Source organism: Tamandua tetradactyla, chromosome 3 (genome assembly GCF_023851605.1).
Source record: "Tamandua tetradactyla isolate mTamTet1 chromosome 3, mTamTet1.pri, whole genome shotgun sequence".
NCBI classification, from domain to species: Eukaryota; Metazoa; Chordata; class Mammalia; order Pilosa; family Myrmecophagidae; genus Tamandua; species Tamandua tetradactyla.
In genome coordinates this window covers 43,234,794-43,256,071 of record NC_135329.1, presented here as the reverse complement: position 1 = coordinate 43,256,071, position 21,278 = coordinate 43,234,794, and the positions used below count along the sequence as shown (strand labels likewise).

At 36.2% G+C, this 21,278-nt stretch overlaps 1 protein-coding gene across 2 annotated transcripts in view; it reads left to right on the top strand.

The window, feature by feature from the left end:
* SH3YL1 (SH3 and SYLF domain containing 1) overlaps window positions 1-21,278 on the top strand; it is a 103,314-nt gene that overhangs the window by 44,188 nt on the left and 37,848 nt on the right. For both annotated transcript variants that reach the window (XM_077153034.1, XM_077153035.1), the window contains exon 6: window positions 15,984-16,096. In XM_077153034.1, the coding sequence (XP_077009149.1) occupies window positions 15,984-16,096 (113 nt within the window). The remainder of the gene's footprint in view (window positions 1-15,983; window positions 16,097-21,278) is intronic.

Below are 21,278 nucleotides of genomic sequence, written 5' to 3'. Positions count from 1 at the left end.
AGTCACATTGCAAAAGCTATATCATTATACAATCATCTTCAAGAAACATGGCAACTGGAACAGAGCTCTACATTTTCAGGCTCTTCCCTCCAGCCCCTCCAATATACCTTAACTAAAAAGGTGATATCTATTTAATGCTTAAGAATACCCTCCAGGATAATCCCTTGGCTCTGTTTGAAATCTCTCAGCCATTGACACTTTATTTTGTCTCATTTCTCTCTTCCCCCTTTTGGTCTAGAAGGTTTTCTCAATCCCTTGATGCTGAGTCCCAGCTCATTCTAGTGTTTCTGTCCCACATTGCCAGGAAGGCTTACACCCCTGGGAGCCATTTAGAGACGGGGAGGGCAATGAGTTTGCTTTTCATGTTGGCTGAGAGAGAGAGGCCACATCTGACCAACAAAAGAGGTCCTCTGGGGGTGAATCTTAGGCCTAATTTTAAGTAGGTTTAACCTATTCTTTGTGGGGATAAGTTTCATATGAACAAACCCAAAGATTGAGGGTTCAGACTGTGGCTTTGATTGTCCCCACTGCTTGTGAGAATATCAGGAATTCTCCATGCGAGGAAGTTGACTTGTCCCCCTTTCTTGCCATTCCCCCAAGGTGACTTTGCAAATACTTTTTTATTTACTATTCAGATCACTCTGGGATTTATCAGGGCATCACTCTCGATAAACCCTACAAACTCTCAGGCCTTACTCGAGATTCCATGTACTTATGATGTTCAATTAAACTGTCCACATAAGCTATATTAGGAAATACATTAGGCAAATTATAAATTTTATAACAGATGAACATTTTCTGCTTTAGTCTTACATATAAGTTAAAGTTTTAAAATATGAATTACCATCTGTTTTCCATACCCTGCAATATTGACATTCCTTTATTGTTCCTCATTCAAAAACATTTTTTAAATTGTACATTTAGTCACTATCATTGTACACTCTAGGCATTCCTAGATTATACCATCTAAGTCTTTATTGTCTATCTTTCCTTCAGATTTCATTTGTGCCCCCAGCCCTCCTCCCTCTATCATTCTCACATTCAGCTTCATTCAGTGTGCTAACATTATTGTATTACAGTTAGGTAGTATTGTGCTATCCATTTCTGAATTTTTACAGTCAGTCCCCTTCAACTCCAGTTACCTAGTATCTACCCTATTTCTGTCTCCTGATGGTCTCTGTTCTTAGCTGAAATTCTCCAAGTTCATTCGCTAATGTTAGTTCATATCAGTGAGACCATACAGTTTTTGTCCTTTTGTTTCTGGCTAATCTCACTCCGCATAATGTCCTCAAGGTCCATCCATGTTTTTACATACTTCATAACTTTATTTATCTTCCAGCTACATAATATTCCATCATATGTATATACCACAGCTTGTTTAGCCACTTATCTGTTGATGGACATTTGGGCTGTTTCCATCCCTTGGCAATTGTAAATAATTCTGCTATAAACATTGGTGTGCAAATGTCCATTTGTGTCCTTACCCTTATATCCCCTGAGTAGATACCTAGCAGTGGTATTGCCAGATCATTGCTGGATCATATGGCAATTCTATACTTAGCTTCCTGAGGAACCACCAAACTGCCTTCCATAGCGGTTGTACCATTTGACATTCCCACCAGCAGTGGATAAGTGCCTCTTTCTTCACTTCCTCTCCAGTGCTTGTCATTTTCTGTTTTATTGATAATGGCCATTCTGGTGGGTGTGAGATGATGTCTCATTGTGGTTTTGATTTGCATTTCCCTAATAGCCAGGGAAATTGAGCATCTTTTCATGTGCCTTTTGGCCATTTATATTTCCTGTTCTGAGAAGTGTCTGTTCATGTCTTTTGCCCATTTTGTAACTAGGTTGTTCATCTTTTTGTTGTTGAGTTGAACAATCTCTTGTTCCCTACATTTTTTTCTAAAAGTTTTATGGCCTTAGATCTAATGTTTAGGTCTTTGATCCATTTTGAGTTAATTTTTGTATAGGGTGTGAAATATGGATCCTCTTTCATTTTTTGCGTGTGGATATCCAGTTCATTGAAGAGACTGTTCTGTCCCAGGTGAGTTGGCTTGACTGCCTTATCAAAGATTAATTGTCCATAAATGAGAGGGTCTACATCTGAACAATCTATTCCATTGGTCAGTATATCTGTCTTTATGCCAGTACCGTGCTGTTTTGATCACTGTAGCTTCCTAATAAAAATAAAGTCAGGTAGTGTGAGACCTCTGAGTTCATTTTTCTTTCTCAGGATATTTTTAGCTATTTGGGGCACTCTTTCCTTCCAGATAAATTTGATTATTGTTTTTTTTATTTCTGAAAAGTAAGTTTTTGGGATTTTAATTGGTACTGCATTGACTCTGTAAATCAATTTAGGTATGATTGACATCTTAACTATATTTAGTCTTCCATTCCATGAGCATGGTATGCCCTTCCATTTATTTAGGTCTTCTGTGATTTCTTTTAGCAATTTCTTATGGTTTTCTTTGTATAGGTCTTTTGTATCCTTAGTTAAGTTTATTCCTAAATATTATTTTGGTTGCAACAGTAAATGGATTTTTTTTCTTGATTTCCCTCCAGATTGTTCCTTTACTAGTGTATAGAAACACTACAGATTTTTGAGTGTTGATCTTGTAACCTGCCACATTGCTGTGCTCATTTTTTAGCTCAAGTAGTTTTGCTGTGGATTTATCAGGGTTTTTGACATATAGTATCATATCATCGGCAAACAGTGAGAGTTTTACTTCTTCCTTTCCAATTTTTATGCCTTGTATTTCTTTTTCTTGTCTAATTGTTCTGACTAGAATTTCCAACACAATATTGAATAACAGCTGTGGTAGTGGACATCCTTGTCTTGCTCCTAATCTTAGGGGGAAAGTTTTCAGTTTTTCCTCATTGAGGATGATGTTAGCTGTGAGTTTTTCATATATTCCCTTTATCATGTTGAGAAAGTGCCCTTCTATTCCTATCCTTTGAAGTGTTTTCAACAGGAAAGGATGTTGAATCTTGTCAAATGCCTTCTCTGCATCAATTGAGATGATCATGTGATTTTTCTGCTTTGATTTGTTGATATGGTGTATTACATTAATTGATTTTCTTATGTTGAACCGTCCTTGCATACCTGGGATGAATCCTACTAGGTCATGGTATATAATTCTTTATATGTGGTGCTGGATATGATTTGCAAGAATTTTGTTGAGGATTTTTGCATCTATGTTCATTAGAGAGATTAGTCTGTAGTTCTCTTTTCTTGTAATATCTTTGCCTGGCTTGGTATGAGGGTGATGTTGGCTTCATAGAAGGAGTTAGGTAGCCTTCCCTCCTCTTCAATTTTTTGAAGAGTTTGAGTAGGATTGGTACTAATTCTTTCTTGAATATTTGGCAGAATTCACGTGTGAAGCCATCTGGTCCTGGACTTTTCTTTTGGGGGAGCTTCTGAATGACTAATTCAATTTCTTTACTTGTGATTGGTTTGTGAAGGTTGTCAATTTCTTCTCGAGTCAGTGTTGTTTGTGACTGCCTTTCTAGGAAGTTGTCCATTTCATCTACATTGTCTAGTTTATTAGCATAAAGTTGTTCATAATATCCTCTCATTACCTCCTTTATTTCTGCAGGATCAGTGGTTATGTCTCCTCTTCCAGTTATGATTTCATTTATTTGCATCCTCTCACTTCTTTTTGTCAGCCTTGCTAAGGGTTCATCATTCTTATTGATTTTCTCTATTTTTTTTTCATGTTCTCATTTATTTCTGCTCTAATCTTCATTATTTCTTCCATTTTGCTTGCTTTGGGGTTAATTTGCTATTCTTTCTCTATTCTTTCAAGTAGATAGTTAATTCCTCCATTTTTGTTATGCCTTATTTTTTGATATAGACATTTAGGACAGTAAATTTCCCTCTTAGCATTGCCTTTGCTGCTCCCATAAATTCTGATATGTTGTGTTTTCATTTTCATTTGCCTTGAGGTATTTACTGATTTCTCTTGTAATTTCTTCCTTGACCCACTGGTTGTTTAAGAGTGTGTTGTTGAGCCTCCATATATTTGTGAATTTTCTGGCCCTCTGCCTATTATTGATTTCATCTTCATTCCTTTATGATCTGAGAAAGTGTTTTGTATGATTTCAATCTTTTTAAATTTATTGAGACTTGCTTTGTGACCTAGCATATGGTCTATCCTTGAGAATGATCCATGAGCACTTGAGAAAAAGGTATATCCTGCTGTTGTGGGGTGTAATGTTCTATAAATGTCTATTAAGTCTAGCTCATTTATTGTATTATTCAAATTCTCTGTTTCTTTATTGATCTTCTGTCTAGATGTTATGTCTATAGATGAGCGTGGGGAATTAAAGTCTCCAACTGTTATGGTAGATGTGTCTATTTCTCTGTTCAGTGTTTCCAGTGTTTGCCCTATTCATTTTGGAGCACTCTAGCTCGGTGCATAAAATTCATGATTGTTATGTTTTCTTGTTGAATTATTCCTTTTATTAATACATAGTGTCCTTCTTTGTCTCTTTCAGTTTTTTTACATTTGAAGTCTGATTTGTTGGATATTAGTAGAGCTATTCTTGATCTTTTCTAATTGTTGTTTGCATGAAATATCTTTTCTCAACCTTTCACTTTCAACCTATGTTTATCCTTGGGTCTAAGATGTGTCTCCTGTAGACGGCATATAGATGGGTCCTCTTTTTTAATTCATTCTGCCACTCTATTTATTTTGATTGGAGAGTTTAATCCACTAACATTTAGTGTTATTACTGTAAGGGTAGTAATTTCTTCTACCACTTTGCCTTTTGGATTTTTTATGTCATACCTATTTTTTCTTCATTTTACTTTTGCTGATAGTCTTCATTTCTACACTCTTCTCCACACCTATCTCTTCTGCCTTTTCCTATGTGTCTCTAGTGCTCTCTTTAGTATTTCTTGCAGAACTGGTCTCTTGGTCACAGATTCTCTCAGTCATTTTTTGTCTGAAAATGTTTTAATTTCTCCCTCATTTTTGAAGGACAATTTTACTGGATATAGAATTCTTGGTTGGCAATTTTTCTCTTTTCGTATCTTAGATATGTCATCCCACTGTCTTCTCACCTCCATGGTTTCTGCCAAGAAATCTACACATAGTCTTATTGGATTTCCCTTGTATGTGATGGATTATTTTTCTCTTGCTGCTTTCAAGATTCTTCCTCTTTGACATCTGATATTCTGATTAGTAAATGTCTTGGAGTACATCTATTTGGATCTATTTTGTTTGGGGTATGCTGCACTTCTTGGATCTGTAATTTTAAGTCTTTAATAATAGTTGGGAAATATTCAGTGATAATTTGCTCCATTATTTTTTCTCCTCATTTTCCCTTCTCTTCTCCTTCTGGGACACCCACAACATGAATATTCATAGACTTTATGTTGTCATCCAGTTCCCTGAGTCCCTGCTGATATTTTCCCATTCTTTTCCCCATATTTTCTTTTGCTTGTCAGATTTCAGATGTCCAGTCCTCCAGTTCACTAATCCTATCTTCTGCCTCTTTCTGCCTCTTGAAATCTAACGTTGTAGGTTTCCATTGTTCTTTTTTTCATCTCTTCTACTGTGCCTTTCATTCCCATTAGTTCTGTGATTTGTTTTTTCAGACTTTTGATTTCTTCTTTTTTGTTCGTTTTTGCCTTCTTTATATCCTCTCTCAATTCATTGATTTGATTTTTGATGAGGTTTTCCATGTCTGTTCAAACATTATGAATTGTTTCAATTCTTGTATCTCATTTGAATTGTTGGTTTGTTCCTTTGACTGGGCCATATCTTCAGTTTTCCTAGTATGATTCATTATTTCCTGCTGGTGTCTAGGCATTTAATTTCCTTAATTAGTTTATTGTGGAGATTGTTTTCACTTTTTTAAACTAGGATTTTCTTGCTGGATGACTGTTGTCTATCTGTTCTTTGACTATTCAGTTCAGCTTTTTCTGGACCTCTAGCTTAGGTTTTGATTTAACAGAGGAGAATTTTTCGGTTCTTGTTTTCATGTTTCTTGCCCTGCCTGTATGGTGCCCCCCCCCCCCCCCACACCTTAGGAGGATCTACTTAGGTGTTATAGACCCCAGTCAGATTTTCCCAGACCAAACTGGCCTCCTCTCAGGAGGGAGGGGTCACCTCCATCAATTTTCCCTGAAGGTAAGACCCAGCAGGTTGAAAGACTTTCCTATGAAGCCTCTGGACTCTGTGTTTTTCCTATTCTGCCTGGTATGTGGTGTTTGTCTGCCTTCAGGTCCCACCAGCATACGGTGATGTGGTACCTTTAACTTCAGCAGATTCTCCCTACTGGTTGAGACTGAGGAAAGGTTGTAGACTGGCTTTAATCACTTCAGTTTTCCAGACCCTGGGGTCTGAATTCCTTGAGGGAGGGATTCCACCTGAGCTGGGCACAGCCTCCAGACAAACTCTCAAACAAGCTTAATTCTGCCCATGTCTGGGGCCATTGGTGCGTGAGAAACTCTGCAGCTGTATCCAAAGAGCAGTCAAGCTGTAGAAACACAGCCACAAAAAAAAGAAAAGAAAAAAATATCCTTTTCAGAGCAGGACCCCCATTCCTCAGGTTTGCCAATCAAGAGCTTAAGTTGGTACGTTGTTCTGTGTATCTCCAGGTCCTATGTATCCACTCTTTTCCTTCAGGGCCTAGACCCTTTCAAGTATTTTGTGCTGTCTTATCTGAAAAACCTCTGTATTTTTTTTTCTTTCTTTTTCCGTCAGCCCTGCCCCCTCTGCACTAAGATAAAAACCAGCAACCTCAGCTTTTACTCGAGGTTCAGCTGATCTGGGGGCCTATTTTTAGTAGTCAGAATGTGTTAATTAATTCCACAATTGGAGCTTGGTTGTGCTCAGCTCCTGCTGCTAGTGAAGTCTCTTTCCTATCCCCTCTAGGAAGCAGCCTGTGGGGGAGAGATGCTGACTGCTGCGGCTTGGGGATCTCACAGTTCTGGGTGGGCTCACAACCAGTCCAGCTCATCCAGACTGGGGTACACTGCATGTTGGGTCACTGACATGGCCCCAGCAGTTGTTCTATACTATTCCTGGCTATTTACTAGCTGTTCCCACTCCTCATTAAGCCACCATCTTGGCTCCCACCCAAATGAAGTTTTCTATATACATCTTTAGTTCTGTTTGGTTTATAGGATCTTTCATCTCTTTTATTTCTTTATTGATGTTCTGTGCACATGTTCTATCTGTTACTGAAAGTGTTATATTGAAGAATCTTCATATCTGTGTAGATGTATATATTTTTTCTTTCAAATCTGTCAGTATTTGCTTTGTATGTTTTGGGGCTCTGCTGTTAAGTGTATTTATATTTATAATTGTTATGTCTTCTTGTTCAATTTGGCTCAATTGGCCCCTTTATTGGAATATAGTGACCTTTTTTTGTGTGCCTTGTAACAGTATTTGACTTAAATTCTATTTTGTTTGATGTTATTATAGCTAATCCAGTATCTTCCAGTTACTATTTGTATCATATATAATTTTTTCCATGCTTTCACCTTCAATCTATTTTGTCTTTGAATTTAAGATGAGTTACTTGTAAACAGTATGTAGATGAGTCTTTTTTTTTTTTTTTAAATCTGTTCTGGCAGTCTCTGTCTTTGCCTAGAATTTAATCCATTTACATTTAAAGTAAGTACTGGTAATGCAAAACTTTCTTCTATCATTTTGCTATTTCATCTTTACAAGCCTAGTACCTTTTTTTGGTACTTCAGTTCTTCTGTCAGTGTCCACTTTTACATTTATTTGTTTTGTTTTTTACAGTATTATGCCATTTTAAGTCCCTTCTGTCTGTATATATTTTCTTATATTTTCTTTGCAGTTACTATGGGGCTTAAATTTAACATCCTAAAATTATAACAGTTGTTTGATAGTAACATAACTTTAATAGCATGCATGCACACTGTTCCAATAACCTTCTATTCCCCCAATTTTGTTCTTGTTGCAAATTATATCTTTATATATTGTGCATTCAAAACCATATATTTATTAGTACTTTTTATTTATTTAGATTTTACAGGCTGTAAGAAGTAAAAAGTGGGGTTACATACAAAAATACAATTCAGTAGTAATGCATTTATAATTGCCCATTTGGTTAGCTTTACCAAAGATCTTTATTCCTTTATCCTACTTTGATCTCTCCTGTCCAGTGTCCCTTCCTTTCAATGTGAAAACCTCTCTTTAGCATTGCTTCTAGAAAGGTCTAGTGATGCGGAGCTCCCTCAATCTTTGTTTATCTGGGAATGTCTTAGTCTCTCCTGCATTTTTGAAAAAAGTATCACTGAATACAAATTTCTTGGTTGGTAATCTAGTTTGCTAGATCTCCCTTGTACATAACTCAAAACTGCTGCTCTTTCTTGAATTTTTCAGAATTCTCTCCTTGTCCTTGACACTCACAGTTTGACTCCTATGTATCTGGGCATGATTCTCTTTGAGTGTATCTTGTTTGGAGTTCATTGGACTTTTTAAATGTGTATATTCATGTATTTTGTTAAATTTTGGAAGTTCTCTGTCATTTCTTTGAATATTCCTTCCACCACATTGTCTCTTCTCTTTCTGGAACTTCCTTTGTGTATTTGTTGGCACACTTGATGGTGTTCTACAGATTTCTTAGGCTCTGTTTGCTTTTCTGAAATTCTGTTTTCTTCCTGTTCTTCAGCCTGAATCAATTCAGTTGTCTTATCTTCTAGTTTGCTGTTTCTTCTTATGCCAGCTCCAATCTACTGTTAAAACCCCCGGAATTTCTCATTTTAGTTATCATGGTCTTATACTTCAGTATTTATGTTTGGTGCCTTTTTAACATTTCTTATCTTTAATGAGATTCTCATATTGTTCATTTATTTTGTTTACCTGATGTCCTTTAATTCATTTGTTGTTTTTTCCTTGTCTCCTGAACAAATGAGGATCATTTCTAAAAATTCTTTGTTTGTATAACCAAAGTCTGGTCTTCTTCACTGATGGTCTGAATTTTTATCTTGTTCCTTTAAATGGGCTAAGATTTCCTCTTTCCTTGTCTTGTAATCTTTTGTTACACAGTGTACATTTTCATATTTTAAAATATTAATACTCAGATTTAGTCCCTGGGATGTCCTTTATCTTTGTTTCCAGCTAGTGATATGACAGAGATTTTCTTGAGTTCCAGGAGCTAACAAAAAACAAACTATGCAAAAAAAAAAAAAAAAACCACTTTTCACAGACTTTGTACTTTGGCTCTGTGTTGGCTATTGATATCCTTTAGAGTTTAACCTTCCTATCAAGAAAATCGGCCCAAAGCAAATGTAAAGTGCAGATTTCTCCATCTTCTCTTAGCTTCTCTTATCCTGAACTTGTACTTGCTTGTGACTTTAGGAATTCTTCCATTTATGAGAATTTGAACACCTCCCTTACCCCCTGTGAAATAAACTTTCTCCCCCTACTGTGTGCTCTATTGTATGACTGAAAACAGGCAATCCTTTATCCCTGACCACTTTGATTTCATTGTCTCTTACTCATAGCTGTCTGCACGCTGCTTTTGCCTGCTGAGCATATTCTGGGTGGGTGAGCCCCAAGAAAAATTTCCTAGTTCAGTTTTTCAGTCAGCCACCTGATAGACATTGATATACAGGCACCCCAGTATGCACATAGGGGTTACTCTACTCCCTCTGGAACAGAACTGAGGGCCAACAATGGAAGTCTATGGTCCACACAATGCTGCAAAGGGAATGGGGGAGGGGATAGCAAGTTTCGTCAGTTTCTCCTACCATTTTTTTTTCCTCCTACCCTTTTTAAAACCACGTTTTCTTGATTAAGCACTTACCCAGTTACTACGACCCTTGAACTCTTTTCCAGGATTTTGAGGAAGATGACTGTGCCAGTTTTTTGCTAATTCAAAAATTCTGCTTGGGAATAGCACCCTGGAGCATTTTACACCATCATCTTCTTCAACTAGAAGCCTCAACATAAGCTATTATAACTTCATTAATATCTTTTTTGTCTTCACAGTTCTTATATATATTTGCCAATTGTAAAAAAATTTCATTTCAAAGTTAATTTGTGACAGTATACAAATTAACTCTAGAATTTCATTTACTTAGCATACATGGAAGATAATTAACTTTTTAAATATCTATTTCATGTAGAGATAAGAAGAATGTGCAGGAGTTGGAGACCCTGGCTTTAAACTTTGATATGATCTGACTTTACGTCTCTGAGTTTAATTGCAGTATAAGTAATGATATTAATCAATTACTTTTTAATATTAGCAAATATATTGTTGTAGTGTTTGCTGAAGCATTCTCACATTTTGTCATGAGCACGATTTACCTTCTCTTCATGTGCTGCCACTCTCATATAAAGTTCTTACCTCTTAGATCATAATGAATGAAGGAGGTTGGAAAAATTATACAATACACTTGATACTGTGATAAATATTAGCTCTTTTGAAGTCCAAGGTGAGACTCCCTTAAAACTAGCATTAGCTCTAACTGCCAGTAAAAAGCTAGTCATCATGTGTGAGCATAAGTATAGTTTAGAGGACAGGGGATGTCAGTGTAATTCATGAATGTCGTCATTTATGAAGAGTAACGGAATCTCAGAGAGCAGTTCTTGACTATTGACCACTACAACTGAAGGCTGACTTTAGTTTTCTTCTTTGATATTCATCTTCTATTCTTCCTTAGCAACTTGTTCCTAATTTTGACCAATCATTTGACACAAATATTGGCCTTTTGGTTTTTTGTGTCTGGCTCCTTAAGTAGATTATGATAACCTTGAAGACAGAGACTTTCTTATTCATACAAAAGTCCATAGAGACAATCCAAGTATCTAGCACAGAATAGATAATCAAAATAAATCTGTTCCCCTATTTTTAAAATGCAATTATAATAGTACTTATTAGCAACCGGGTTTTACCTTCAATCACACAGAGCACTCATAATTGCTTAATTACTACTAAATATTTGCTGGATAATTTAATTATCAACCATTCTATTTTAGAATGGAACTATTAATAATTGTTAACATTTCTTAACTGTTTGTTTCCCTGGTTCTTCCTGTTAATCTTCTGGATGTTATTTGGCTTATCTTGTTGCTCTCATGGAGCTACCAGCCTTCTCTCTTTTTTTTAAATTAATTTTTAAATTTAAAAAAATGTATAACAACAAACTCAAACATTCTTAACATGATCATTCTGTTCTACATATATAATCAGTAATTCACAATATCATCACATAGTTGCATATTCATACTCTTAATTGTTTCTGAAATCTTTTGTTGTTGTAATTTGTCTTTGTTTCCAACAATACACTTAGGTTTGACCTTCTCCATTCTCCATTCCAGATCCTGGGAGTTCTATATTCTTGCATCCTGCCCCTTTCCCTGGGAGAAATCTCTGTGCCACTGCTCCAGAGCTAGGACCTGAGAACATTAGCTGACTTCTGTTAGAGCGATACCCCTGTTGCATAGAGGATGGGTAGCAGTAGCCTTTCTTCTTCTTGGCTTGACTATCCCAAACGGGATTTTTTTCCCGTGAGTGAGCTGAGGTGAGGGTGATTGGAACCCCACTATTCTTGAACTGCTATACCTGGGATTGAACTTCCACCCTATGAGTGGGGGCTGGGTGTAGAGGTTGCCAAGACCTCAACCTCTCTTACCTGGAATAGAGCTTCTGCAGCACAGAGCTGGAGCTATTAGAAATACTGGCAACTTGCTCCTTTTGGAGATTCTGTAGCCCTATACTGGGAGCTGGGGAGAAAGGAAGTCCTGTGTTCTTGTGTTCCCCTTCCCTGGGAGGGAAGCATCCATTAAGCTGAACTATGAGAGGGAAGTGGGAGCAGGAAAACATGGCCACAGACTCACTTTTCTTACTCAAGATTCAGTAGATTTTATGAATAAATGCTTCTCCATTTACTTTGTATCATAAAGACAATTTCCATAGATGTTAAATGTTTCTTTTTTAAATTTTAAAAATTTTTCACCAGTTACTGTTGTTTCACTGGGAATAATATCTGTGGAGCTCTTTACTTGGCCAACATGGAAGCTGTTTTTCTACTAGGTATGCCTTAAACTAGGTTTTAACTATTCCAAGACCTTACTAATCTTTAGATAGCATTTTGATTTGCAGCCATATGATATAATGAGGCATTTAAATATAAATCTTAAGTTTTAATTATTTTATTAGTCATGAAACGTTGCTCTAGCTATTTAATCTTCACAAATTAATTCTGTAAAATAAGAAACTTATACAAGATATTTTCTAAGTATCCTCTCTGTTCATATATTCATGACTGGCAACAAAACTTTCCTGTTCTGGGCTAAAGTTCGTGATGTATTACTTTGAATCTGAGTCTGTCTTTTTATTTTCCTCCAGGCATCTCTCCAACCTTCAATTTGGGTGTATCCAGTCCACTGGATACTCCCAATTTACTCCTGGTTCATATGCAGTATAGAACACAAAAAATAATTATATTAGTATTTTCTCAATTATTTACACTCAATTTCTTAATTATTCTAGACAATTTGAGGAGAAATTAACTCATTACTTGCAGTAGATCCCTTAGAGTATTAGGGCTCAATTCTCTCAGGAAAATCCTTGTAGAGAAATTTACAGTGTCAACTTTGTGTCCTCAGTGTCCTGTGCTTAATGTCAGTTTTTATAACTGACAAGAATTAGTCACATATTGGATGCTATTTAACAACAAACTGAGTGGTTTATTGCACTAGGTAGTGATTTTACTTAAGAAAAGTTATCAGATTTCAAGCCACTTCATGATCATTCTTCCCGAGATCGAAGCAAAAGTGACCCATCCTAAACCTTAACCAGTAGGTCAACTTGGAGATAATTTACATTTATCACTCTTAACCTTTTGACCCCTTTTATCTGGGTGGGAGTCAGATCTATAGTCCCCTAGTTCCTGGACTCAGGGGTACTAAATCAGTAATTGTATACATGTCTCCAAAATAAGGGTCAGATTGGGGGAGCAGGAAAGTTATTGTGTTAGGAAGAGAGATATTGGTAAAGAAAGTTGTGATTATGAGAAGTTAAGATAATGCTAAGACCAGCTTTAAACACTAGTAAGATGTTTTTTTTAGAGACAATTATAGTAAAGCCAGAAACTCTGAACACTTTCGTGCATAGCTTGTCTTTGGATTTATCCTTGATTATTTGGTGTTACCAAAATCAGAGTTCACAATGGGACTGTCAAGTCTGATCAATCTTGGTTTCATCCAGGATTGTAATTTGAAAAAAAATGACAGCTTTTTCCAGGGAGAGTTTGGGTGAACTGTCTTACTTTAATGAAGAGAAAAGTATCTAGCCTTAAGTAGAGAACGAATTATTGTTGGAATTGAGTCCCATTTCCCTGATTGATTCTTAGTCACCTTAGACTGACATATAAGGAAAGGAGCTGTGCATATATGAATTGGTGTGGGCCACCCCTCAGAGGTGGAATAGATCATCCTCCTCACCAAAATTTGGTTTGAATGTTAAGATTAATGATGTCATATGCATGTACACTCAAACACCATATCAAAAGGGTACAAAAAAGTTTATTAACCACAAATGGGGGTTTTCTGGGAGGCCCCTGAGAGCAGGTCCAAGAATGACATGAGAGAATAGGGAATGGAGACTGGCTCAGCTTTTGTGGTAGTTAGGAATCATGGTGAGGGTGAAGATTCCAACCAACTGCAAAGAGGCAAATGTAGAGATTAGAAGTATCCCCCCACTTCTCCTGCATGATAGTTCTGTTTATTTTGTTTTTTTAATCTTATGTTTTAGAACTGACTTTAGTTGAAATATGTGGATCTTATTTAGAGTTAATCAAGTCTTTAATTCAAATTTATTAGGAAACCTTTATTAAATTTCAAATGGTTGTCTATATTCCAATGTATTTTTTCACTGCTCAAATTTCCTTGCAGGAAATTTGTTTTGCTTTTTATTCAAAGCTGTTGGGGGGTGGGGCACAGAATCAGAATCTCTGTCCTACTGCTCTTCAGGCTGCTTGTATAGCCTTTAACCTGGTTCTCTGTCTTATTTGTGGTATCACCAAAGAACATAGGATTATCTTACTCTCATTTCAGAAGAGCTGAATAGGGATCAGACAGAAATTAAGTAACCAATTTTTTCTTTAATTATCTCTTAAAGCTTTACCTTACTTAACTGTGCTAAGACGTACTAAACAGAAGAAGAAAATAATGACTTGAGACTGTACAAGGTCATGGCTGATAGAGTATATTTCATGAGTGTGTGTACCAAGTGTTGTACAAGGCAGCTTTATATGTGTAACATAAAAATGCATATACAATAGATATTATACAACCATTGGAAATATTGCCTAGCTTTGCTTAAAGAATGCTAAATAATTCTGTGAGTCATTAAGTGCAATGATTCTCAGAAATTTTTCCGTATGTAAAGGGGAGATAATAGAAGTCAAGGGCAAGTATTTTGCATGATTCCACTAACTGAAATAAATATAGTTTATCCTCTGACTCTTGAGTGTCTTTTTTTTTCATAAAATGATTCAAATTAAACTTTTATTAAGAATCTGCTTTTAACAGTACCCTGTTCGGTCCTTATAGGTGCAATTTCATCTGGTAATAATAGAATTTTTCTGTGGGTCAGATGACAAAATTGATTTGAATACACTTGTAAAAATTTAAAGAACTAGATAAAGGCACTCTTTATTTTTTTTAGGGGTAAAAGTCTTCTTGGCCTTTTTATATTATAGTGAAATATGATAACTATAATAATAAATACTATTCCCTTATGTCTACTATATATTATTAATATTAGCTAAATTTTATTGAATACTTACTATTTGCCAGGCTTTATAGCAATTATAAATAATTTCTAGTCATCCTCAAAACAACCTTGTAAGTTTTACAGAGGAGGAACCTGAGGCTTCAGATAGTTCTGTGATTTTCCCAAACTCAAACAGCAAGTAAGGGCCAGAAGTGGAATTCTCATTTCAATTTTGAGCCCAAATTCTTAGCACCAGTCTTCATGCCTTCTATTTTCCAGGTATACTGGACACATATATCTGATCCTCACTGTAGTTCAGTGAGGAGGTCTTGTTATACCAGTTTTAAATATGAAAAGATCAGAACCAAAGGTTAAATTCCTAAGTTAAAATACAGAATGTCACACAGCTGTTAGAAGTGGAGTTGAGGTGGAATCTCAGATTTCTGTGACCCTTAGGACCGTGCACTTGCCCATGCTTCCTCTCTCATTTTGATGGTCATGCTGCTTTTCAATCCTGATTTGGGCTCTACCATTGAGGAGGTTAATTTGAGAAACAAATGCTTTCTCCATGTTGACATGCCTTGAGTATTTGACTAAACCTCATTCTAGGCTTTGGTTTTTCTAGAGAAGAATGAAATCATAGAAATGAGTCTTAACTAATAGTCATGAATTTTCTTCCTGATATTTTGAACTTTTGTGACCTTAAATAAAGTATTACAGAGTGCAATTTACTAGTATTAGGCACATGACCTTGGCATGACATGTAAGTGTACAAAATGTTATTAGGGTCCTTAATCCCTACTGTCCCTTAACTTTATTACCTTATTCCTCATTCTGAGATTTTTGTGCTCTGCTTTCTAGAAATGTTTAGTCTGAAGAGATTGGGGGAGTTGTTTTGATTTTTCCCACTTACCTATGTTTGATCTGTTTCTAATTATCATTAATGACAGTTTACTTAACCTCACTAAGCCTCAGAATCACAACCTACATTAAAAGGTTGCTGAGTTTAAAGGAGATAATGCATGTAAGCATCATAGTACATCACATGGTGCATAGTAAATGCTCAAAAGATGCTTTTATAATTACCTATGGCAATATTAATTGCTTTTATCCTCAGCTCAAAATAAAAATGTGCTCTTCTTTCATATCCTTTCTCTCTCTACATTGAAATTTGTGACAATATATAGAGTGTATTTGAGTTATAATCAACAAATATTTTAAATGATAGGTAAATGTGTTATTTTTAAATAAATAGGTTTTTTCCATTTTAGGTATCAGATTTGGTAATAATTCTGAATTATGACAGAGCAGTAGAAGCCTTTGCAAAAGGTGGTAACCTAACACTTGGAGGGAATTTTACTGTGGCAGTTGGACCCTTGGGAAGGTAAGTAGTATAAAATACTTTATGAACACTTTTAGATAGTAAGAGTTTAAAATATATATAGAGAGTTTTTTTGCATAAAGAGAAAACTTTAATTAAAATGAAATGCGACAGGAGATGGGTGCAAAATGGCAGCTTAGTGAGGTGTGGAATTTAGTTCTTTCCCCAGTTCATCCTCCAGAGCAGCTAGTAAATAGCCAAGAACAACTGCTGGGGCTACATCAGCGACCGGACTCACAACATACACCAGTCTGGACAATCTGGATCAGCTGAGACCCCACACAGAACTGCAAATCCCCCAAGCCATAGAGGTCAGTGCCACTCCCCAACAGGCACAGCAGCCTTGTTCCCCGAGGGGAAAGGAAATGGACTTTTACTAGCAGCAAGGTCTAGTAAAAGCTTGGGGCTCAATCAAGTTCAACTTGCAGAATTAATTAATAAATTCTGACTACTGAAAATAGACCCCCAGCACAGAGAAACATGGAATAAGCGTTAGTTAAAGGTACTAAGAGTTTTTGCTGTGGCATAGAAGGAGTAGGGATGATAAAAAAAAAAAAAAGAGGCTTTTTTGAGCCAGACAGCACAAAATATTGCAAAAGGGCTGGACCCAGGGTTCTGGGATGATGGCTGAATAAGATAGGTGGAGTTCACCCCTGCTCCAACGAGCAGCTAGAGAAAGAACAGGAAAGCAACTGAAACGGCAATTCCAGGGTGTAAGTCACCTGGGAGAGTCTTTTATACCACTTAGGGAGGCTCTGGTTACAAAAGCTGAAGAATTGAGACACAGAGAACCAGAGATCATCCAGCTGGTACAAGCAGCTAACGCACCCCTTTCTAAACTGAAACCTGGAGCCCTCAGGAGTGCACGGACCAGAAGATCAGGACTAGGAACATACTACCTCTGTGTTCCCCATACTGCACCCTACTCCTACACTCAAAGGTCTACCTGCACTGCAACATATACCCATGGCTCCTGCACCACACCTCTACAACCCCACAACATGCACCTCATGCTCACAGGCACCAGCATAACATCCCCAACCTAGACCTATACCTGCACTGAAAGACATCACTGCACTGTTGTGTCATGCCCCACATCCTGCTTCACAACCATCCTGCAAATGCAAAGCTTGAGACTACTGAAGGAAATCAATTTAAAAAGTAAACCAATCAAGATAATTACATGCCACAAAGATGACAGAAGATCACCAAGCATAACAAGATGCAGACAGATAAAGCTCAGTCTAATGACCAAATTAAAACACTAGAGGAAACACAGACTGTGGAACAACTAATCAAAGATGTTCATATATCTCTACTAAATAGAATAAATGGGATGACAAATAGCATAAAGGAGATCAAGAAGACACTAGAAGAGCATGAAGAGGAATTTGAAAAAATAAATAGAAAAAAAGCAGATATCACAGAAATTAAAGATGCTATAGGCCAAATTAAAAATATGCTTGAGACACACAATAGCAGATTTAAAGAGGCAGAAAAAAGGATAAGTGGACTAGAGGACAGGACAACTGATTTCGAATACTCAAAACAGCAAATAACAAAAATGATGTAAAAATTTGAATTGGATCTCAGGGAAATAATGGACAAAACGATACACGCAAATATAAGAATCATCTGTGTCACAGAAAGAGAAGAGAAGAGTAAGGGGCTAGGAAGATTAGTTGAGGATATAATGAGGAAAACTTTCCAACCCTTTTAAAAGACATGAATACACAAATCAAAGAATCCCGACTACTCCAAATAGAATAAATCCAAATAGGCCTTCCCTAAGACACATACTAATCAGTCTGTCAAATGTTTAAGAAAAGCAGAAAACCCTGCAAGTGGCAAGAGAAAAACAATCTACTGTATACAAGGGAAATAACAAAACACTGAAATCAGACTACTCAACTGGCACTATGGAGGCAAGAAGGCAGTGATATGATATATTTAAGATCCAGAAATAGAAAGACTTCCAGACAAGAATTCTGTACCCAGCCAAACTGTCCCTAGAAACTGAGGGAGAGATTAAAATTTTCACAGACAAATTGTGGAAGAATTTGTCAACAAGGGACTGGCCCTACAAGAGATACTAAAGGTAGTTCTGCCGGTTGAAGAAAAAAAAAAAAAGGAGAGGGAGGTCTGAAGGAGGGCACAGAATTGAAAAGTACCAGTAAGAGTAATTTAAAGGATAAAAAGAGATAGAGGGAAAGGAGCATACAGATATGACAAAATCCAAGGGATAAGATGGTGGACTCAAGAAATGGCTATTCAGTAATTTGAATGTTAACAGACTAAATTTACCAATTAAAAAATATATATTGGCAGAACAGATTAAGAAATCTAACTCAGATATATGGTGTTTATAAGACACTCATATTAGGCACAAAGATACAAAAGATTGAAAGTGAAAGGATGGAAAAAGAGGTTCCATGCAAGTAGTAACCAAAAGAAAGCAGGAGTAGCTATACTAATATAGGACAAAGTAGACTTTAAATGTAATGACACCATAAGAGAGAAAGAAGTACACTGTATATTAATAAAAGGGACAAGTCACCAGAAAGAAATAGCAATCATAAATGTTTGTGCTCTCAATCAAGGAGTGCCAAAGTGCATGGGATGGACATTGGCAAAACTGAAGGGAGCAATAGATGTTTCAACAATAATAGTAGGACACATCAATACATCACTCTCCTCTATAGATAGAACAACCAGACAGAAGATCAACAAGGAAATAGAGAACTTTAAAAATTTGATAAATAAATTAGACCTAACAGATATATGTGGGTCATTATACCCCAAAACACAAGGATATACATTCTTCTCTAGTGCTCATGGATTGTTCTCCAGGATAGATCATATATGCTGGGGCACAAAACAATATTTATAAATTTAAAAACATTGAAATTATTCAAAGCACCTTCTCTAATCACAGTGGAATGAACTAGATATCAATAACCCTAAAGAATGATAACTTTCATAAATAAATGGAGATTAAATAACACACTCTTAAACAATGAGTGGGTCAAGGAAGAAATTGCTAGAGAAATCAGTAGCTATCTGAAGATGAATGGAAATGAGAATACAACACATCAGAACTTATGGAATGTAGCAAAGGCCATGCCGAGAGGGAAATTTATTGCTGTAAACACCTATATTAAAAATGAAGAAAGAGTATAAATCAAAGACTTAACTACTCACCTGGAGAAACTTGAGATAGAACAGCAAACTAACCCGAAAGCAAACAGAAGAAGAGAAATAAAGATTAAAGCTGAGTTAAATGAATGGGAGAACAAAAGAACAGTACAGAGAATCAGTAAAACCAAAAATTGAATTCTTTGAGAAAATCAATAAAATCGATGGGCCACAAGCAAGGCTGACAAAGAAGAAAAGAGAGAAGATGTAGATAAACAAAATCAGAAATAAGAGGGGTTACCACAGACCCTGAAGAAATAAAAGAAATCATAAGAGGATACTATGAACAACTATATGCCAACAAACTGGACAACTTTGATGAAATGGACAAATTCCTGTAAACACACAAACAAAGTACGCTGACTCAGTAAGAAATAGAAGATCTCAACAAGCCAATCATAAGTAAAGAGATTCAATCAGCATCAAAAATCTTCCTATAAAGAAAAGCCCAGGGCCAGATGGCTTCACAGAGGAATTTTATCAAACATTCTAAAAAGTACTAACACCAATCCTGCTCAAACTTTCCCAAAAAACTGAGGATAAAGGACCTCTACCTAACTCATTTTATGAAACTAATATCATTTTAATACCAAAATTGGGTAAAGATGCTATAAGAAAGGAAAACTACAGGCCAATCTCCCTAATGAACATAGATGTAAAAATTCTCAACAAAATATTAACAAATCAAATCCAACAATACATTAAAAGAATTATACACAATAACCAGTTGGGATTTATACCAGGAATGCAAGAAAATCAATTAATGTAATGCAGCACATTAACAAAGTGAAAGGGAAAAATCACATGATACTCTTGATTGATGCTGAAAAAACATTCAATGAAACTCAACACCCTTTTCTGATAAAAACACTCCAAAAGATAGGAATTAAAAGTATCTACCTCAATATGATAAAGGGAATCTATGACAAACCGATAGCCAGCATTGTACTCAGTGGAGAGAGACTGAAAGTTTTCCCCCTAAGATCAGGAAAGAGACTAGGATGCCCACTGTCACCACTATTATTCAGCATTGTGCTAGAAGTTCTAGCTAGAAGAATCATGCAGGACAATGAAAGGAAAGGCATTCAAATTGGAAAGGAAGAGGTAAAAATTTCATTATTTGCAGACCACATGATACTATACTTGGAAGATCCTGAGAAATCTACAAAAAAGTTACTTGATCTAATAAACTCAGCAAGGTGGTGGGATATAAAATTAATGTGCAAAAATCCATAATGATTCTTTAAACAAACAATGACCTAACTGAGGGGTCAGTTAAGAAAAAACTTCTATTCAAAATAGTAACTAAAAGAATCAAGTACCTAAGAATGAACTTAACTAGGGACGTAAAGGACTTGTACACAGAAAATTACATAACATTGCTAAAAGAAATAAAAGATCTAAATAGGTGGAAAGACATTTCCTGCTCATGGATAGAAGGCTAAATATAGTTAAAATGTCAATTCTACCCAAATTAATCTACAAATTCAACACAGTACCAATCAAAATTCCAACAACCTACTTTGAAGAGTTGGAAAAGCTACTTATTAAATTCATCCGGAAGGGAAAGAGACCCTGAATAGCTAAAAGCATCCTAAAAAGAAGAACGAAGTGGGAGGATTAACACTTCCTGACTTTAAAACCTATTATGAAGCCTCAGTGGTCAAAACAGCATGGTATTGGCACAAAGATAGAAGCATTAAGCATTGAGCAAAAGAATCAAATCGAGAATGAAGTAATAGACCACCAAATCTATGGTCAATTGATTTTTGACAAGGCCCCCAAATTCTCTGAACTGGGACAAAATAGTCTTTTCAGTGGAAGAAATGGATATCAATAGCCAAAAGAATGAAAGGTGACCCGTCTCTTACACCCTGGATCAAACGCCTAAATATAAGAACTAGCACCACAAAGCTCCTAGAAGGAAATGTAGCGAAACACCTTCAAGACCTAGTAATAGGAGGCAGTTTCCTAAACTTTATACTCAAAG